Here is a 21321-nt window from a genome sequence, read left to right on the forward strand (position 1 = left end):
CTGTGCCCCATCCCCCCGCGGCCGGCCGGCTCCAGCCCGCAACCGGTGCCCGCGCCCCCGGGCCCCGCCATGGGCCTCACCGTGTCCGCGCTCTTCTCGCGGATCTTCGGGAAGAAGCAGATGCGGATCCTCATGGGTGAGGCAGCCCAAGCGCACTGCCCGGAGCGGGGCGCGGGCCCCGAGCAGCCCTCCCGCCCCCGCGCCCTCCAACCGGGCGCACCCGGGGCTCCGACCCCGCCTCACCCACCTCCTAGGCGCCCGGGCCGCTGCTGTCGGGCAGGTCCCGGCTGCAGCGCCGCCCCCTGGGGCTTGGGGCCGGGAGTTGCGGACCTGGGTGGGATGCAGTTCCCTCCGCCCTAGTCCGGCTGGTCAGAAGGGAGGATTCCACCCTTAGCGACGACTTTTCAAAGGAACGCGGCCTCTTCCCGTGCCCCTTGCCTCCAGTTCTCTCCCTCCGCAGCCCACTTGCACGGCAGGAGTTGGCACCCACCATCCAAACTGCCCTCAAGGCCCTGAGGGCCGAGAACAGTGCACACCTGGAGGCGCCGGCTCTCCGCCCCCGTCACCGCCAGCGGTCCTGGCCGCTCCCTGTCCCTGATCTCTAGGGGGCTCCCTCGCTCCCGTCTCCATCCTTGTGCCCCTCTCCGTTGCAGTTGGCTTGGATGCAGCTGGCAAGACCACAATCCTGTACAAACTGAAGTTGGGGGAGATTGTCACCACCATCCCCACCATAGGTGAGCCCGGGGGCAAGGCCGGGAGGAGCGGGAGGGCCGGGCTCTGCCGGAGGCCCTTATCTCTTCGCCGGGAGCTGACCCGGACACCAGATACGGCCACTTGAGAAGTGGGTCACGGTATCTCTACCTGCCGGATGGTGTCAGAGGCGGGTGGATGTGGCGAGCCCCGCCCAGCTGTTGACCGGCGGCCCTCTAGGGGTCTGGTCCCCCGGGCTTGGTCATTGCCTCCTGGTTTTGTGTCACTCCCGAGATCCAAATAGTTACAGTGAGTTCCTTCCTTACGGGACGTTTTCTTTTGCTGTCTTTTTCCATTGATCTTCAGGCTTCAATGTGGAAACAGTAGAATATAAGAACATCTGCTTCACAGTCTGGGATGTGGGGGGCCAGGACAAGATTCGGCCTCTGTGGCGGCACTACTTCCAGAACACTCAGGTGGGTGTGGGACTCCCCAGCCCCAGGCTGAGATGTCTGCCTTCCCCACTCCATCCTCTTTTGTTGGCTAGCCTCTGCTTATCCTTCAGAACTACCTAGCCTTTTTCTGAGACTTAGCCACCTTAGACTTCCCTGAGAAGCAGCGTTCTGGGTCCACAGGCCTGATTTAGTTCTCACCACGTCTTTCATTGCCCACCCCTTGCACATCTTTCAGCTAGCCTGCTTGCTCCTTGAGGGCGGGCACGTCTCCTTCACTGCGATGTCTTCAACTTGTGCCAGAATTTCTACAGAGAGTTAGTGGAAGCTTACTAGATGAAAAGGGATTAGACACATTGAAGAAGGGAAGAAGACAGAAAGGACCAGACAAGGGTATGTCCCAGTTGGGAGTGATTGCTGCTTTATTTCTTCCCTTCTTTCTTCCTTCCTTCTCTCCCAGGGCCTCATCTTCGTGGTGGACAGTAATGACCGGGAGCGGGTCCAGGAATCTGCCGATGAACTCCAGAAGATGGTGAGCACCCAATGCCCTGGAACGGAGCCCTCCACAGGGACAGAGAGGTCCCTATGCTGGGTGGGAGTCAGGAGTACCTTGAGGGCCAGGAATGTGCATTTTTCTCTGTGGATGCAGACACGTATATCTCACCCTGTCTTGGGTCTGGAACAGGTAAAAAGCATAGGATTGACTTTCTCCTTGGATTTTCATCTCTTCATGTCTGAATCTGAGAAGTTGGTGGGGAGGGGGAATATGTATGGTGGAGAGAAGTATCATCTTACATACTTGGCTTTTCCATTGGACATTTTGTCATTTTGTCTAGGGCAGATACTCAAATTAGAAAAGGCCTTTCCTAGACTTAAGGACTCAGTGGCCTCAGACCAGACCAGTCGATTCTGACTCGTGGTGACCCCATGTTTGTCAGTAGAACTATGCTCCGTAGGATTTTCAATGGCTGATTTTTCAAAAGTAGATCACAAGTCCTTTCTTCGGAGATGCCTCTGGGTGGGCTCGAACCTCTAACCTTTGAGTTAGCAGCTGAGCGTATTAACCATTTCTAGGAAGCCCCAAGTTCATTTAAAACTGCTTCTTGCGTTCGGCGATAGATGACGTGGTACTGTTTTCCTGTGAATAAGCAAGAAGATAGAAAGGAGGGCTCCCCAGCTTGGCAGGGAGGAGGGACCCAGAGAGACCTCTGGGACCATAGTTCCATTCGCTCTCCTTCCCACTTAGCTGCAGGAAGATGAGCTGCGGGATGCGGTGCTGCTGGTGTTTGCCAACAAGCAGGACATGCCCAACGCCATGCCAGTGAGCGAGCTGACTGACAAGCTGGGGCTACAGCACTTACGGAGCCGTACGGTGAGTGCCTGCCCAGCTCACCCTGGGTCCTCCCTCCTAGGGGAGCCGCAGGCTGGGGTGAGGACATCAGGGCATCCCTTGTCCTTCCACGTTGCTGACCTCATTCTTTCCTTCTCCCCACAGTGGTACGTCCAGGCCACCTGTGCCACCCAAGGCACAGGCCTGTACGATGGGCTGGACTGGCTGTCGCACGAGCTGTCGAAGCGCTAACCAGCCAGGGGCAGGCCCCTGCTGCCCGGAAGCTCCCGCGTGCGTTCCTCCCGGGATGACCGACTCCCGGACTCCTCAGGCAGTGCCCTTCCCCCTCACTCTTACCCCCCCATCCCCCCCCACCCCCACTGACTCGGACCTCTGCTCCCGCTCCTGCCTGCATGTTCTCTCTGTTGTTGGAACCTGGAGCTTCGCTCTCTGGCACGGAGGGGTCCACTCCTGCCTGCTGGGGCCTGTGCAAGGGGCCCCAGGGCCAAGGAAGGCCCCCACTTCCAGAGGAGGAGCAGGGATCTGAGTTTGCTTTCGTTTTTTCCGTTTTGGGTGTACCCTTGGGGCCAGGTGTGGGGGAAGGTGAGGGCTCCAGGTGGTGCTATGATGTGGCACTGGTTATTGAGTAATAAATTTGATGTGGTTTGTACATGGTGTTGTCTGAAGCCTAGAAATGGGGGGATGGATTATTGGGTACAGAAGGACAATATGGGGGAGACTGAAAGCAGCTAAGGCTACAGGGCCAACTCCTGCCCACGTAGTTGCTCTTGTCTAGCTTGGCTTCTCCCTCCTTATTCTTGAGGCTGGGGTCCTTTAGGGGTTTCACTAGAGAAAACCCCCTTCCTTTCCCAACACCAAAAGGCCTTTGCTGGTGGTAACAGGAGCTGCCTTCATAGTTCTATAAACTACGTAGCTCTCCTTTCCCATCCATCTCCCGCTACTTAGAGCGGTGGTTCTTGATTGCTATGCACGTTAAAATTTGAGGGGGAGGGAACGTGTGTTAAAAATGCAGGATCCTGAGCTGTATACCGCAGAAACTGATTCATTAGGACTGGTCTGAAGTCCAAGAATATGTATCCTGAATATCACCCGGGTGAGTCTGGCCTTAGTAGTCTATTAACCTTATTTTACAAAAACACCAGTAGAGCCTGGGGGATTACAGTTCCCTGCTGGGCACCACTGGGACTCTTTCCACTTGGGAAGCCCCCACTTCTGGGGACTAGGAAAGAGCATGTAAGGAGCCAGGGTGTGGGCTCTTCAAGTCTCATTGACTCTGCCCATTTCCCTTTGGGTCCCAGCAAAGCTTAAAGAAAGTGAATCACCACCACCACCAGCATTTCTTTTTGCCTTTCTCCCTTTTTCTCACATGTCAGTTTCTCCAGTTCCGGGCTGGGTTTTCTCCGTGAACTCTGCAGGAAGTTAGTCCCAAAGGCTACTAGCCAATGGAGACTCTGGAGGAAAGGGCTGGTACCTTAAAGGCAGCTCTGGCTGGCTACCTGCCAGCCGCCCACCCACCAGCAGTGCTGCTGGGGGTTGATGAGGAGGGTGCTCCTTCACCTGGGCCGCTCTGCTTACCCTGGCCCTGAGCCACCCCTTCCTGATTCATAGGAGTAGTTTGATCGTCACTGGGTGTCTGTCTCAGCTTTCCTCACACTCTGAAACATAACTTCTAAAATACAAAACAGAATTCACATTCTTATGGAATCTAAATATTCTGGAGCCATGGAGGCTGGATAAACCCCTGAAAACTATTGAAATAATCTTTAAACCTTAAACCAAAAATATCTGCTGAAGTCTTCTCAAAACCAAACTTAACTAGTAAAGAATATCTGCCTTGAATATTATGTTCTTTTAAAATCTACCTTCACGGGATCAAATTGACAACAGCAACTTGAAAGATAAGAACATTAGGGGGCAGTGAGTTTATGTTAATGGGGGAGGAACAACTTGGAACGGGAGGGTGCGAACAGTTGCGCAACTGGAATGTAATCAATGTTACTGAATTGTATATGAGGAAACTGTTGAATTGGTCTATGTTCTGCTGTGTGTATTCTCAACAACAAAAACATAAAAAATAAAACTGTTGAGACACGTTGGCCTCATCATCCTAGGGGCCTTAAAACTTAATAGATTTTTCTTGGATACCTTGTACTCCAAAAGCACTTGAGTCCCCAGGGAGCCAGGCAGAACCCACTTCCTAGGAAGTAAAAGTGGTTGATTTCTGTCCTGTTACCAAAATGAGGATCAGAGGTAAAGAAGGGGAGGGACTTGCCTGGAGTCCAGGTGGGGACTGGCACCGACCGGCTGCAGTTCTGATTCCAGTCTTAGCCGACCCCTGTGCCCAGAGTGGGGGGCACAGGTGGAGGCTGCGGCCCTGGACCCACTTCCTCTGGGCCATGGATTGATGTTGCTGTACCAGCACCCTTTCCCCACTGTGGCGGAATAAGAGGCAGCCCCCACAGTCACAATGCTCCCGGGTCACAGAGGTGCTGGGCCCTGGGCCAGCCTCTGCCTGGGAGTTCCCTCTGGGGACGTCTTCTGGCGGGTACTACGGGGCTCATTCCGGGCCCTATGGCCTGTGGAACCTTGCCACTGGGGGGAAGGCTGGGCTGGACTGAGTCATCACCTGTAGCACCGGCCCCATGGAGGAGATGAAGTGGATGCAAAGGCGGCCCAAGGCTGAGGACCTAAGGATTGGCCTCATCAGCTGGGCGGGAACCTACCTCACTTTTGAGGCATATAAGAATAGAGTCACTGCTGCTGCAAAGGGTTTGGGCAAGAAACAGGTAACAAAGCCAACCTAGACTGGAACCAACTTTCCAAGTGGCCAAGGTCTCCTTTGGGGTAGGGCTGTTGCACTACCTAATCACCCACCTAGCCTCTGTCATCGCCGGGCCAAGACCCTTCCACCCCAGGCTTTTGCGTTGTCTCCATTGCTGTCTCCCCTCCCCAAACATGTTCCACAAAGGGAAGCCTCAGCCCTGGCCTTCCTGCCTTGTCCTGCTCTTCCTGCCTTGTCCTGCTCTGGCTGTCCCTAGCTTCTACCGCAGCACAGATGGGTTATGTCATCACAAAGGAGAGTTGGAAGGTCCAGGACCGAGGCTGATCAGGGGGAGTTGGACCAGTGGAGTGACTGCATGGCCTATGGTTCTGTTCTGGTTGCAGTCTGGGGAGAATGGGGGAGTCAGCAACCCTGGGAGAGTTGGCTTTCATTTTAAAGAGGGACATAGGCACCTCTGTGACGGGGGTGAGGGGATGGCTGCCTGAATGAGGCAGGAGCGTGGTGCTGTAACAAGGCTGGTCACTGCCGGACTGAACAACTGCATCTCAGCTGTTGTGCTCCCATTCTCATTCCTGGAGAGAGCCTCTCAGGGGAGCCTGGACCTGCCTCTAAGAGTCTTGTTTTTCTCCAGTCACGTTGGGGAAGTGGCCTTGGGAATAGAGGCATTAGCTGAGTGCTCTATCCACTCCATCTCCGCCAGTGAGGAGGAGAGAGGCAAGACTGAAACCAAAGCATTTCTTAGAAAATTAGGTATTGAAAGAAGTGGGTCGAGAAAGGGAGAGAGAGGTTTACCCTCTGTTACTTGGAGGAGGTGGGCATCCAGAGCTTTTCTTTGGATCTTGAGAAGCCCTATGGCTCCAGTGGTGGACATGCCCTGAAATCCTTCTGATTGCTGCTGGTTGGGAGGGTGGAAGGGCTGACAGCAGAGGACCCCAGGGCTGATGTGGAGGGAAGGTGGTGCTGAGGTGATGCCAGGGGTGAGGGGATGATTGTTGGGCTCCTTGGTCTAGTCACCTGGCAGTACTGCTCTCTCTTCTATCCCTCCTGATGCACCAGACGTGGGAGCTCCTAGTGAGCAACGAGCATGAGTCACAGGCCGTGGTTCGACTCCGAAGCCTGCAGGGCCTCTACCTGCTGTCTGAAGGGGATGGCTCTGTGGGCTATGGGCGGCCAAGGAGCAGCCACCACGGCTGCTTCCTGCTGCGTTTCCACCGGAACGGCAAGTGGACCCTCCAGTGCATAATCACAGGGCGCTATCTGGAGTCCGACGGTGAGGGTGTGTTCTGCAACTCCAGGGTCCTCTCAGCCTACCACATGTGGGCCCCGCGGCCGGCCCTGCACGTCCATGTGACCCTCTACAGCCCGCTCAACCACTGCTATGCCCGGGCTGACCCCACCGTGGGCCGTGTCTGGGTGGACGCACCGGTTCCCTGCCTGGAGGAATGTGGCTTCCTGTTGCATTTCCAAGATGGCTGCTACCACCTGGAGACCTCAACACACCACTTCCTGTCCCATTTGGACCGGCTTGTCTCCCAGCCCTCGTCACAGACAGCCTTTCACATGCAAGTGAGGCCTGGAGGGCTGGTGGCCCTGAGTGATGGAGAAGGGGGAATGTTATACCCACAGGGTGCACGGCTGCTCCTGGGCCTGGGCTCCAGTCCCCACCGGGGCGAGGAGTGGTTTATTCTGCAGCACTGCCCAGCCTGGGTCAGCCTCAAGTCAAAGGCGCGGAAGTTCATCTCGGTCTTCTACGGCAAGTCCTGGGCCCAGCACAGCCGGGGAGGGAGAGAGGGCTGGCTGTGGAAAAGAGGGGAGTGTGTCTGGGATCAGCAAGGATTGTTGAACCCGCTGATGAGAAAGATCCTTGGGTCCCATTGGGTCTCTTGTACCATGGAGAAGGACAGAAAAGCAGGGACATGGGCTCTAGAGGAAAGGCACTTGAGTCTTCTTCAGGCTGCTAAGTGCATAGTACAACATAAGGTGCTCAAGGCTGAAGAGGGAAAGCAAAGGGTGCCTCAGTGACAAAGCAGGGAGGAGGGGCTGAGACTGAGGCGGAGCCAGGATTCTGGCCTCCTCTGATGTGTTCTTCCTCTGCAGATGTTGAGGTATATGCTGCCTCGGAGCGTTCAACCCCAATGTCCTTGTTCCAGTTTGAATGTAACAAGGAGAGCTCTACCTTGCAGCTTCGGTCAGCCAACGGCTACTACCTAGTCCAGGTGAGACCTTGCTATCTGTCATCAGTCTTAAGCCCTGAGCACTTCCTCTCTAAACACACTTTCTCCTTCCTCAGGCAGATGACCAAATGGTGCAGGAGTTGTGGATGTCTGTATGGATAAACCGTCATTTTCGTCCAATGGGACCTCCTTTTTTTAGGTCAATTTTATTGAAGCATAACTTACATACAATAAAAAGCACCCATTTCAAACTGTACAGTGCAATAAGTTTTGACAAACGCACACATCTACGTAATGATGTAACAATCAAGCTAGAAAATATTTCCATCACCCAAAAAATTCCCCCTTGCCCCTTTATAATCAGTTCCCTCCACCCTTGGCCCCAGGCTACTGTTGATCTATTTTCTGTCACTATAGATCAGATTTGACCACTAGAGAGTACAGTAGGTATGGTATTTTGCTCAGCATAATGTTCTTGAGATTCATTCATAATGTTGCATGTATCACTAGCTTATTCCTTTTCGTTGCTGAGTAGTATTCCATGTTGTTGTCACCTGCCATTGAGTTGGCCCCCCGTGTGTAACAGAATAGAACTGTTCCATAAGGTTTTCTCGGCTGTAATCTTTACAGAAGCAGATTGCCAGGCCTTTCTTACGCAGAGCCACTGGGTGGGTTCAACCTACCAACCTTTGGTTTAGCAGCTGATCACAAACCGCTTGTGCTACTCAAGCTCCTTACTATTCATAAACATAAACATGATTTGTTTATTCACTTGCTGATGAACATTTGGGTTGTCTCCAGTTTGGGTTATTATGAATAAAATTGCTGTAAACATTTATATACAAGTCTTTTTGGGGCCTGTATTTTCATTTATTTTGGGTAGATATCTAGGAATGGAATTACTAGGTCATATGATAGATGTGTGTTTAACTTTATAAGAAAATGTCAAGCTGTTTTCTAAAGTGACTGTATCATTTTACATTCCCGCCAGTAGTGTATGAGGGTTCTAATTGCTCTACATCCTCGTTGACACTTACTATTGTCTGTCCTGCTAATTTTAGCTACTCTAGTGGACATGTAGTGACATCTTATTGTGGCATTAATTTAAATTTCCTTTAGAATTAATAATGGTTGAGCATCTTTTCATGTGCTTATTGGCTTTTGGTGTATCTTCTCTGTGAAGTGTCTTTTAAAATATTTTGCTTATTTTTAATTGGGTTGTTTTATTATTGAGTTGTAAAAGTTCTTTATATGTTTTAAAGTCAAGTCCTTTGCAAAATATATGTATTGTAAATATTTTCTCCTAGTCTTTGCCTTGTCTTTTCATTGTCTTAATGGTGTCTCTTGAAAAGCAAAAATTTTCAATTTTGATGGAGTTCAATTTGTCCATTTTTATTTAAATGGTTAATGCTTTTTAAATAAAAAATGGACAAGAAATCATTGCCTACCCCAAAGTCACAAAGATTTTCTCCTGGAAGCTTTATAGTTTCACTTTCACTTTTACAGCTTTGATCTATTTCGAGATGACTTTGGGGTAAGAGCTGAGCTTCCTTTTTCTCCATACAGATACTCAGGCCCTTTTCATGCTAGGCTGTGGGATACAGCACAGACTGGCAGTGGGAGCCGAGGGGCACAACATGTTTTCCATAAGGGATCTGAAAGCATAAGGCATACCCGGGGGGAATGAAAAGGCTGGTGGGTGGGATGTGGGCAAGAGGGTCTAGAAATTAAAATGATGGGAAGAATGCTAAGATGTTCAGTGCTTGCTCCCCCTCCCTGTTCCCATTAATTCTCACCAGCGTCACCATAGGACAGTGCTGGCTGATGGGCACCCTCTGGAGTCTGACACCTTCTTCCGAATGCACTGGAATTGTGGCCGGATCATGCTGCAGTCCTCCAATGGGCGCTTCCTGGGCGTTGCGGCCAACGGCCTGCTGGTGGCCAATGCCACCATCCCAGGTGAGCAGAGCGGCCTTCCTATGGGCGATTCCGAGTCAGGGATGCTTCTAGAGGGAGCTGGGAACGAGAGGGAAAGTATTGGAGTTGGGGTCAGAAGATCTGGCTTTGTGTACTTGCACTGTCACTGAATTTTTGTAGTCGCTGGGGCAAGCCACCTCTTTGATCCTCAGTTTCCTTGTCTGTAAAAAAGGAGACAGTATCCACCCTGCCTGCCTCACAGGCTTATTGTGAGCATTAAATACACTCACCTATTTCAAAGGAAGAAAGCCTGTCAACATTTGTTGAGCTCAGCACAGTGCTAGGAGCCTCTGCAAACATTTCACAAGCACCTAGCATAAGGCCTGGCACCTAGTAGGTGCTCATCACGTGTTAAAATATTGACGACATCCTTTTACAATTCGTCTTCCCCCTCCTACTTCCATCTGGGAAAACATCTAAAGGCAGCCCCTCCTGCTGACCCCTTCCTATTTCTCCCAGGTCCCAATGAGGAATTTGGGATCCGATTAGCCAACCGCCCCTTCCTGGCACTGCGAGGGCGCTATGGGTACGTGGGCACCTCGTCGGAACATGACCTCATCCAGTGCAACATGGACCAGCCCGACTGCATCCACCTGCTGCCCTGCCGCCAGGGCATCTACCACTTCCAGGGTGAGGGGCCCCTCTTCCCCAATCCAGGGTGCATGGTGCAGCCCCTGTGATACCTCGATTCAGACCTCAGGGCCTGCTCATCATTAAAGGGAAAACAGGGTTTCCGCTTGTTTTCACCCTTCAAGGCCCCCAGAATGGGTTAGCAGAATGAAAATTAGGGGGGCCCCTACTAGCCCTCTGCGTTTCCATAGAGGGGCTTGCCTACACAGCCAGGCCAGGGTAGCCAGGTAGGGTGGTGTGCCTCCATGGAGCCCTCCGCAGAGGCTGCAGTGCTGGAGGACCACCCTCCCCAATGGCCGCCAACTGGAGCTCTTCTTTCCCCAGCACAGGGTGGATCCTTCTGGTCAATTACGTCCTTTGGCACCTTTCGCTCTTGGGGAAAGTTTGCTCTCAACTTCCTTATCGAGCTTCAGGGGAGCAACTTGCTCACTGTCCTGGCTCCCAATGGCTTCTACCTGAGAGCAGACCGGAGCGGCACCCTGTTGGCAGACAGCGAAGGCATTACAAAAGAATGTATCTGGGAATTTTAGGTAAGGCTGAGTGGGGAAAGCCCTGGAGGTGGGGAGCAGGAGCTGAGGAGCAAGAGGAGAACAGAGGTGGGTGGGAGGCTTGTGATAGGAAGACCAAAATGCACACCCGGGCTGACTTCTGTCTACAACCTAATCAACTGCAGATGTTGATTCCAAGTCTGTGCCTTACCTTGCTGGGCTTCTACACCTAGATTTGCTAGAGGAAGGAGAGAAATCAGATCTAGGTTTCTCACTGACATGTGCTTCCAAGCAAGCCTAGGGGCAGGGGTGTGCTAGGGATGGGACAGGGTGAGGTACATTTGAGTATCTGTCTCTTTCATTAAGATGTAGAATGTTATCCCATTTGTAGGTGAGGAGGATGACTCTGAGGATGTATGTGCGTGCAAAAAGATGTGCTTTGTGGGGGTGCTGTCTATTCTGTGTACATGCGTTCTATCTATCCCTACCCCTCCTGGATCTCTGGGGGTGCTGATGGCACCCAGATATTTCTTTCCAGCCCTGAAAACTTTCTGGTAGACAATTGACTCAACTGTGTCTTGCCATCCTCTCAAAATTGGCAGAGCTGAAATCAGACGCTCATCCTCCCCTCCCGATGTAATTCTCTTCTTCCTGGCCTCCCATGGCCATCGAGCTTGGCCACCCTCCCAGACACTCAGGCTGAAGACCTCAGCATCATTGCTTATTCTCCCTTTCGTTCCCTACACCACACCTTGAGAATTCTTGTATACTTCCGGAACATTGCCTCTGGAGTGTTTACTCCTTCTTAATGACCACTGCCACCACTGGACTCCAGGCATTTCACCAAGAGCCTGCTCTGCTCCCAGGGCTCCCCACAGCACTCCCTGCCACCACTTCTGTTCCTATCCTATATCTTCTCCACACCACCACCCCACTTAGTTGTTGTTAGCTGCCATCAAGTCGGCCCCCAACTCGTGGCAAACCCATATACACGGGAGAGGACCATTGTGATCCATAGGGTTTTCATTGGCTGATTTTCAGAAGTAGATTGCCAGGCCTTTCTTTCTATTCTGTCTTAGTCTGGAAGCTCCCCACAGCATCATAGCAACATGTAAGCCTCCACTGATACATGGGTGGTGGCTGCACTTGAGGGGCTTTGGCTGGGAGTTGAACCCAGGTCTCCCACATGGAAGGTGCGAATTCTCCCACTGAAACACCACCGCGCTCATGTGCTACCAAGTGAGCTTTCCTATGATGCTGCTCAGAACTCTTCAGGGCATCTCGTTGCTCTTAGTTCTGCCCCTTTACAATCGATCTGGCTTTCCTGACTTGGAGAGTCACGAGAGTATTGTAAAAAGAGCTCGGGCTTTGCTATACTACAGACCTGCAATCTAGAGCTAGTAAGACTTCAGTGCTTACTAGTTCCATGACCTTAAGCAAATTGTTTTACATTTCTAGGTCTTGGTTTCCTTATCTGTAAAATGGTAATAATATCTACTTCGTAGGGTGTTGTGAAGCTTAAATGACAATTTGAATCTAAACATAGACGCTCCATGCCTGTTCACTCCTTTCCTCCATTTTCTATGAATTTTCTACATAAATGCCTTAGTGTGGCCAAACTGGGACAAATAAAATGAATCCCCCTGGGCCTGAGCTTCTTACTGTTCCAAGAAGAGTTTGGATTGAACAAAACTCCTCAGGCTCCTTCATGTCTGACCTTCTAGGAGACAGTATATTATAGTGGTGAAGAGCTCATTTCTGGAATCAGGGAACAAGGTTCTAATCAGAGTTTTATCAGTTAAACTTGCTGTTTGATTATCCACAAGACCACTTTCTCATGGGTTAAATGGGAATATAGTATCTGTCTCAGAAAGTTGTTGTGAACATGACCTGAGATAATGAATGAAAAATGCCTGACCCCTCCAATGTGCTCACTGTCTGTCAGAAGTCTTTCCCCAACCCAGCTCAAATTCTTAGTAAACTTACCTATTGACTGAAGTCCAACTCTGATGGTTTTGCACCATTCGTTGGATATTTTAATTAATTTTTGCTGTCTTTTCCTGTACATTAACTTCACATGTCTGGTCCTGATCCCTCATCAAAAATGGGAAAAATTGCTTTATTCTCTCTCCTCCCACAGGATCTTAACATGTTTTCTCCCACAACCCAGAGATCAGTCAATAACTGACAAATTGCTGAAAGTTTCTATTTCCTGTTCTGTATCCAGGTCGATGGGATGCTACTTGCCGAAATCCAAAACCTCCAGGAGAAACTACTGTACTAAACAGAACAGGAACCCCAGAGTCAAGATCCATGAGAAAACTATCTGTGGCACAACTTTTCCTACCCAGTTTAGCAGAACACCTGTTTCGAGAAACAATACATCATAACAGGCCACCCCCAAGATCCTTGTGTGCATCTGACTCAGTACAGAGTAGGGGTCTAGAAGAGGGTGGAAAATGGGGCTCCAGGCTGCTCTAAGTTCTGTCCAGAAGAGGAGAGTCCAGATGGTAAACAGTGCTTCCATTAGTTCTCCCCATGCCCAGCTGAACCACTAGAGTATTCCCAGTGACCCCATAAGGAGCCAGCCTTGCCCTCAGGAATTTAGAATCCAGATATGACTCTAAATGTATCCGTTTGGTCTGGAAAGAATGAAGTATTGGTAATCAAATGGGCATACAGTAATGGTAATAATGTCTTACGCTTGTATGTTCTGCTACTCCCACAGTTTACCAAACATCTCCACCTTATCACTACCTTTGACCTAGCAAGGTGGGCATGACAGGTACTTCCCCCACCACCGCTTCCCACCTTTTTCAGGGAGCCAAAGTGATTTGCCCAAGTTCCCAAAACTAGTCACAACAAAGTTGGGCCTCTGACTAAATTCCTCTAACTCATATCCACAGTTCTTTCCATCAAAGCAGGGCTTCCAAAATGTCTGTCATTCTTGCACTATTTTTATGATTTTGACCTTTATCTACCTACTGGGAGCCCTGGCGGCACAGTGGTTAGGTGTTCAGCTGCTAACCAGAAGGTTGGCAGTTCAAATCCACCAGCCGCTCCTTGGAAACCCTTTGAGGCAGTTCTACTCTGTCCTATAGGATCACTATGAGTCGGAATTGACTCGATGGCAACGAGTTTGGTTTTTTTTTGGATCTGCCCTATTAATGTTTTTATTGACATAAACTCTTAACTACATTTATTTAGAAGTAAATATTTTTATCATTACCATAAATGGGAAACCAAAACCACTTGTCATAAATAGAAATTGACTATAACAATAAATACAATGAAAACAAAACTGTATTCGCAAATCCTAGTTAGACCTCCCTTCCCTACCCAAGGCTCGGCGGCTGAAACTCCCTTACTCTTCTTAAAAAAGGAGATTAACATCTGTTACAGAGGTGCTCCAGACTAGGATCAAAATGAAACTTTCTCCCTGATGCAATCAGAAATGAAAGGGCGTAGGAAGGGGAATCGTTTTCTCCCTTCTGACTCAACATTATTTAAAGCAGTGTCCAAACGTCTCCTAAAATGTTCTCGAATGCCAACATGATGCCTGTCCCCCACTTTGGAAAAATTGCAGCATACCATGAGTGCCTGGTTTTCAAGTCTATTAAAAAAAGAAAAAGTTGAAACCAGAGCATTAGAGAGAGATTCAGTTTGCGTAGAGGAAAATGATCTTAGGCTTCTGAAAATGTATTTCTCCTCAAGAGACAAAAAAGAATTGATTTTTGAAATTTTAACCCGGTAAGTAAAGGTTGAAGACGTGAGAGACCAGGGCATCTCCTTTCCTAGGGAGCATTAAGAACAGGCCAAGACGTGGGATGGAATATACTGTGCAGCGAGATGAGATCTGGGAGGTCATTTGATGCAGACCGTCTTCCACAGCATTCCGTAAGTACACACATTCAGGTGCATCACACGCACGCGCGCATGCTTGAATATGCTTGAATATGCTTAGCCAGGGGGCCTCAGCTGAGACAGCTCCTTCTGTTGACAACATCAGTCAGTCCTGTTGCCGAAGTGATCGGCTTATTATCAGACTGCGCCATACAGATAGTCACCCCACAAAACCTCACGCATTTCTCTGGGCAGTTTTGTCTAGCTAGGCCCCCAGTTTAAGGGGTGGAAAAGGCAGGACAGGGGCAGAGTGTGCTCGATTACCCTTGAAATTTTACTCTAGAGCTGCTCTGTCCCAAAGAACTTTCTGCAATGGTGGAAATGTTCTGTAATCTTTACTCTCCATGATGCAGTAGCCACCAACCTCACATGACTTTTGAGCATTTAAAATGTGTCTAGTGGGAATGAGGAACTGAACTGTTAATTTTATTCAGTTTCATTCATTTAAATAGACACAAGTGGTTGGTGGCCACTGTATTGAACAGCACAGCTCTAGAGTATTTGATGACAAAGAGACTTCTTAAAGGACAGCTTCTGGCTCAGTACCTGCCCTAAACCAAAAAACCAAACCTGCTGCCGTCGAGTCCATTCTGACTCATAGCAACCTTACAGGACAGAGCAGAACTGCCCCATAGGGTTTCTAAGAAGCAGCTGGTGGATTCGAACTGCCGACCTTTTGGTTAGCAGCTGAGCTTTTAACCACTGTGCCACCAGGGCTCCTGTACCTGACCTACATGGGAATAAAACAAACATGTCTACCCCCACCGCACCTTGCACCATCATCATTCCATCTCCTTCAAAAGAAGGAAACAATTTGGAGAGGTGAGCCCATCCCCTGTATCCTCTTCTTTATTCCCTTTTCCCCATATTCCTCCCTTGTCTTACATCCCAAGACTTCCTAGGAGGAGCCTAGAGCTTTCTCTGCAAGGAGACATAATTGAGAAGATTTGAAACTTCCAAGAACCACGCAGACATCCCCCAGGGGTATACATACACGAAAAAGCAGAATATGAAAAATGGTATTTCCACTCCATTTGTTGTTATAGAAAAATACATATGCAATTATGGAATTATTGTCTATTTTCTTAGATTAAGGCATTATTGTAAATCTTCTTAGATGTGGTAATGGGATTGTGATTATGTATGAGAAGGTCCTAATTCTTAGAGATTCATGCTGAAGGACATAGGGGTGAAGTGACATGATGTAATATCAGTGTGTGTGTTTGTGTGTGCATATGTGTGGGTGTAAGGGCACTCACACACCAAGGTAGATAGCTGATAGATAGATAGATAGATAGACAGATAGATAGATATGCCAGGTAGATAGACATGCCAGATAGATTTGTTGTTGTTAGGTGCTGTAGAGTCGGTTCCAACTCATAGCGACCCTATAGGACAGAGTAGAACTGCCCCATAGGGTTTCCTAGGAGCGGCTGGTGGATTTGAACTGGTGACCTTCTGATTAACAGCCGAGCTCTTAACCACTATGCCACCAGGGCTCCCCAGATAGATTAGATAGATAGATAGGAGGTAGGTAGGTAAGTAGGTATACAGACAGAAGATAGAACATAGGTAGGTAGGTAGGTAGGTGGGTGGGTAGACAGATAGATATGCCAGATAGGTAGATAGATAATATATTGATAGATAGATAGGTAGGTAGGTAGGTAAGTAGGTATACAGACAGAAGATAGAAGATAGATAGGTTTGTAGGTAGGCGGGTGGGTAGACAGATATGCCAGATAGGTAGATAGATAATATATTGATAGATAGATAGATAGATATAGATGATATATAGATAGGTGATAGAAAGATAGATAGATGATAGAGTGAGCAATGTGGCAAACTGCGTACAAATGTTAAATAGAAGGGTGGGTATATGGGAGCTCATGAGAAACACATGGTAGACAACAGGAATTTCTGCTAATAAAAAAAAACATTTTATTACTGAGGAGTCGTCCAGTGTGAGGGATGGGTTGGCATCGCTTCTCCAGCCCTTCCCCTCAAGTGGTGCATAGGAGAGGCAGCAAGGCAGGGCCAGGCAAGGTCCACAGGTGAAGGTGAGATGGCAGGCAGGAGGAAGGAGCAGTGACCTGCTTGGGCAGGCGGTGTTAGATTCTACCTTCCCCTTCTCCTTTCCATTCTAGTCCTCTTCCCTCATTCCAAGGCTACAGTGGTGGGAAGCCAGGCCAGAGCAGGGCTTGAGGGGCACCAAGACTGGTGGCAGGGGCAGTGGAAGGAAGTACAAAGCTGGCAAAGCTGAACTGAATCCAGGGAACTCGGCTCTGGGGGCAAGCAGCCTGCAGGGACAAAGACAGGGTGAGCATGGACTTGTTGCTCCCACCCCTACCCTAAACATCACTGGAGGGACAGGGGCCAAGATATTGGTTTCCTACCCTGAATATACACACTTGAATCCCAATCCCACCCCCTTTCTCCTGCTACAGCTGCCAGTGGTACCATAGGCTCAAGAGGTACAGTCTCCTCAACTTTGAGGGCCATGCAAGCAGTGAGGACAGCTGTATCAAGGTTCATTTGATGATCCCAACTGGAGATCCGTGGCCTCCTGTGAGCCAAAGATCAGTCGTCCCTCCCACACCCTGCAAGATGAAGGCCTAGCCTGATTCTTACCCCAGCAGGGCTCAAGCCAGGCTTGGGGTGGCATGTCACTCAAACACCTGTCTGGTGCTATCCCCCAGTACAGCTGATAGCAGGAGGGACCCAAGGGTTCCAGGGCAGGCAGGGCTGCTGTGGACACACTTCCAGGGGGCTGCTAGAAAAATAGAGAGGAGACCTCAGCTGCCAGTGATTCCTTCTGGTTAGCAGGTAGGCCCAAGGACTGCCGGCAACTCAGTTTTTATCCTGCACAACTCCAGAGTAGACTATGGGGATGGCTCTTTCTGGAAGTGTGCACTGTAGGTGCCTTAGGGAGTTGAGGATTCTAGCTTAGGCCTTCACCAGGAATAGGGGAGGCAGTGAGTCCTTCAGTCTCCCCAGCTCACAAACTTCCATCTCCTCCCGGGTACCTGTGCAGTGATGATCCCTGGGGAAGCACCTGGTCCAGTCGGACCCTGGGAAGCACCTAGAAGGTGAAAGTGGAACCACTCAGAGAGAGGATGGGGTGGGTGGGGAGGAGTGACAGTGAGTTAGAGAGGTCAGAGGCAGGGAGGGTCTAGGAAAGACAGAAAATTCTTACAGAGGTGGAAAGGGATGGATGGGAAACTCCAGAAGGGAAGGACTAAATCCCAAGGATGGTAAATTGGGGACAGTGCAGCCCATAAGAGCAGGAACAGTGCAGAATCTACTACCACACCTGGCACATGGGAGGTGCTAAATAAATGTTTGGTGGATGGATGGATGGATGGATGGGAATGGATAGATATGGGAATGGATAGATTGGTGGGTGGATGGATGGATGGATGGATGAATGGATGGATAGATGATGGATGGATGGATGGATAGATGATGGATGGATGGATAGATGATGGATGGATGGATGGATGGATAGATGATGGATGGATGGATGGATGATGGATGGATGGATGGATGGATGGATGGATAAGGGTGCAGAGAAATCACCTGGCAACTGTGTTTCCCACTTGAGTTTCTCTTGCCGGCGCCATTTGGCTCTTCGGTTAGAAAACCATACCTGAGGGAGGGCAGTGACAATGGAGCAGACTGTGCTTTCTGCTGCCCGGCCCTCACCAGGTGTTCCTGGCCTGCACTCAGGGCATAGACCTTTCCTTGGCCCTGACCTGATGTCCTCCCTCCCTGTTATGGCCTTTGCTCTCTGTCCCTTCCCTCAACTCAAGGGCTTGGAGTGGGAGAGAGAGAAGACAAATCAGCAGAAGAGGACAAGGAGGGCCTTACCTCTGATTTCTGCCCAGGCAAGTCTGTTCTCACTTCTTGCCTTCCTGTCCACCTCATGGGAACGCAAAGCCCTGCCTGGCATGGACTCTCTCTCCTTCTGGTTTGTGCATACTGTGTCACAAAGCTTACTCACCCTCACCGTGTCCTCAGGCAGGGAGGTGGCAGCAGCCAGCTTACCACGGGCCACTGAATCAGGATACTGCCCACGCTGGAACTCTGCAGGGATCAGGCTCACAGAGTGAGGGCATGGGGAGAGGAGTAGGCATGAGTCTCCCCTCAGGGCCCACTCCCCAGCTGCTACAGCCCTAAACTGCCCTCCTCCCCAAGGCAGGGCCTCCCATGGCCTCCATCTCTCAGCCTTGCCCGCACACTCAGGTCCCAGGACCACTGCCTTCATCAGTCACATCCAGTACCCTCTGACCCACCGTCTGCCCTGCCCCAGCACCTTTCTCCAGTGCCTCAGCTTGGCCTGGGGAGAAGATAGTCCGATTCCGGTGGCCAGTCCCTGGGTGAGGACCCCGGGGAGCCTCAGAGCCACTATGGAGAGTAGGAGGAGCTGGAGCCAAAACAACTGCAAAGGAGGACAATGGCTTATGGTACTTTGTGGGTGATTCTGCTAGTCACATGGATCCCCAAGTCCCTGGGATGAGTGTCAGGGGTGGGGGACAGCATGGTATAAGAGCAGAGGCCAGTCGCTGGGGCATTCAGTTACTCGGAGGTGGCTGCAGAAGCACTTGATGGGATACATGATCAGTATCAGGGTGGGGCACATGCTTTGTGCTTTGGGGGACAAAGCAGGGTTCACCCAGGTTGCCTGACTCCACAGAACCTGAAGGAAGCTCTGAGAAGCTGTACGTGAGGCAGAAGGAGGGCGTGGAAAGTCTTGTCCTGACTCTTCCTCAGCCTGTCTTGTGAACTTGGGTATTAGGGGACCAGGATTCTGCTCTAGGACCTGCAACCACTACCTGGTGACCTTGGATAAGTCACTTCACTTCTCTGAAGCTCAGTTTTTTTCCAACAGGAGAGAATAGGATTCCCTGCCAGGGCCTCTTTACTGGAATGTTGTGAGGGTGGTCCAGGAAAAAACTAAAAAGGGCTTTGAAGAATAAAATGCTGAAGAGTTGGTTGTGCTTATCCCAGGCACAGCTCCAAGACCCACCTGGCTGCCTGTGCTGTGTCCAGGGCAGTCCCTGGTCCTCCTGTAGTGCCCGTAGGACTCGGTTGATGGAGGAGACCTGGGGGTGTTGGGGGTGTTGAGTAGGGAGATGGTGCACCAGCCAGGGTTGCATCTCGAGTGTATTTTCCCCTGCATCCTTTCTCCCCACCTGCACATCTTTCCCAAGGGCAGCTTCCTTTCTCCCCCAAAGCTTTCTTCTTACCTCTCTCACCTCCACTATTAAGGAGAGAAACTTCGGATCAGAAGACAGCCCAGTAGCCCTGACTCCCAACCTGAGGTGCCCACATTGCCAGGTAAGAAGGAATCTTATTCTCCCCCAAACAACAACAAAAAACAAACCCGTTGCCATCAAGTCAATTCCGATTCATGGTGACCCCATGTGTTGCAGAGTAGAACTGCTCCATAGGGTTTTCTTGGCTATCATCCCTTACAGAAGCAGATTGTCAGGATTTTCTTCCATGGCACCTCTGGGTGGGTTCAAACCACCAACCTTTAGGTTAGCAGTCGAGAGCAAACCATTTGCACCACCCAGGGACCTTATTCTCCCCCAGACAGCCCATTTGTCAGCCCCAGTGGTGGAAGGGGCACTTACACTGGGAGTCTTGTCCTGAGTGCAAAGCCCTTCAGCACACAGCTGGCGTTGGATCTCCCAGGCAAAGAGGGCTGGGCACTCACCCTTCAGCTGGGCAATTCGAGCCACCACAGGGGGTGTGGCCATACGTGGCTTGCTTCCCCCAATACCCTTGGGCTCCAAGACACCTGTGCGATAGTAACGCCCTAGGATCTTGCTCACACAGCCATTAGATACCTGGGTCAGGTGAGAAACAGGAATAGGTAAGGCAGGATGGGTAGAAGGTGAGTGCTTCTAGGACAGAAGGAGGCTACAAGGCAAAGCAAGACTTACTGGAACAGGTCACAGAGTTGGGAGTCCAGCCTCACCCTTGGGTGCCTGCATCTCCCCTTCCCAACATCCAAGAGGGTCTTCTAGGAAGTAGCCCAGGCCCCAGAGGTCCCCAGAGTCTGGAACAGGCCCAGACTTTTGCTTTAAGAGAGGCCCCTTCTCCCTGTCTGCTTGTCCTCATCACTGGCGGAAGGTCCCGACACACTACCTTAAGGCTCCGTGAGATGTCACAGGGCCGCATCCCACTGACGGCCAGTCGCACAATCTGCTGCCGGGTGTCCAGGGGCAGGGGCCGACCATTCACAAAGAGCCCCCCCAGCTGATTCACACTGCTGATCCCTAGGCAGAAAAAGGAGGCATCCACATCACGTCTCCCCACTCCCCACCCACCTGTGGCATGGAGGAACACATCTGGGAGAAGGTTACTCAGGCTCCTCCAGCCTGGCTTCCCACCATTCAGAAAGTCCTCCTCTAGGAGTCTGCTCCCCTTCTGCCTCCAGGATCCACAAAACATGCCACTTTCTTTGGGAGTTGTTTATGGATGAGTCTTAGCTCCTTGGCCGTATGTGCTAACCTTCCTGATCTAAGGAGGGAAGCAGGGTGGAGCAGGGAGGGGGTGACTGGAAAAAGCTACCCTCCCCAGAACATTGGCCAAGGGCAGGTGAAACTGTGGAAATGGAAGCTTCTCCTGTTGTTGTTGCTGTTGCTGTTATTGTTGTTGTTAGTTGCTGTTGAGTCGATTCTGATTCATGGAGAGCCCATGTGTGCAGAGTAGAACTGCTCCCTATGGTTTTCAAGGCTGTGATCTTTCATTAACTGATCGCCAGGCCTGTCTTCCAGGGCACCTCTGGGTGGGTTGGAACTGCCAACCTTTCAGTTACTAGTTGGGTGCTTAATAAAATAAACATGCCCACAGCCACCACCACCAC

At 50.6% G+C, this 21321-nt stretch overlaps 3 protein-coding genes across 3 annotated transcripts; 2 read left to right on the plus strand and 1 right to left on the minus strand.

The window, feature by feature from the left end:
• Positions 1-6: 6 nt before the first annotated feature.
• ARF5 (ADP ribosylation factor 5) lies at positions 7-3142 on the plus strand. Its single transcript, XM_004382625.2, has 6 exons — positions 7-136; positions 654-734; positions 1057-1166; positions 1603-1674; positions 2389-2514; positions 2638-3142. Exons 1-6 carry the CDS (start codon positions 70-72, stop codon positions 2722-2724), a joined length of 543 nt encoding a protein of 180 aa, XP_004382682.1. The 5' UTR covers positions 7-69; the 3' UTR covers positions 2725-3142.
• Positions 3143-5135: 1993 nt separating this feature from the next.
• Positions 5136-12860, plus strand: FSCN3 (fascin actin-bundling protein 3). The gene is made up of 7 exons (XM_004382626.2): positions 5136-5279; positions 6332-7028; positions 7373-7491; positions 9249-9408; positions 9886-10056; positions 10381-10586; positions 12772-12860. The coding sequence occupies exons 1-6, from the start codon at positions 5136-5138 to the stop codon at positions 10584-10586; spliced, it is 1497 nt and encodes a 498-aa protein (XP_004382683.1). The 3' UTR covers positions 12772-12860.
• A 3711-nt stretch (positions 12861-16571) lies between these two features.
• On the minus strand, positions 16572-20942 carry PAX4 (paired box 4). The gene is made up of 10 exons (XM_023737079.1): positions 20601-20942; positions 20084-20299; positions 19482-19549; positions 19280-19287; positions 18760-18885; positions 18448-18530; positions 18024-18093; positions 17471-17526; positions 17076-17217; positions 16572-16744 (listed from the first exon to the last, which is right to left on the minus strand). Exons 1-10 carry the CDS (start codon positions 20904-20906, stop codon positions 16602-16604), a joined length of 1218 nt encoding a protein of 405 aa, XP_023592847.1. The 5' UTR covers positions 20907-20942; the 3' UTR covers positions 16572-16601.
• Between the last annotated feature and the right edge of the window lie 379 nt (positions 20943-21321).

Source organism: Trichechus manatus, unplaced genomic scaffold, assembly GCF_000243295.1.
Source record: "Trichechus manatus latirostris isolate Lorelei unplaced genomic scaffold, TriManLat1.0 scaffold00097, whole genome shotgun sequence".
NCBI classification, from domain to species: Eukaryota; Metazoa; Chordata; class Mammalia; order Sirenia; family Trichechidae; genus Trichechus; species Trichechus manatus.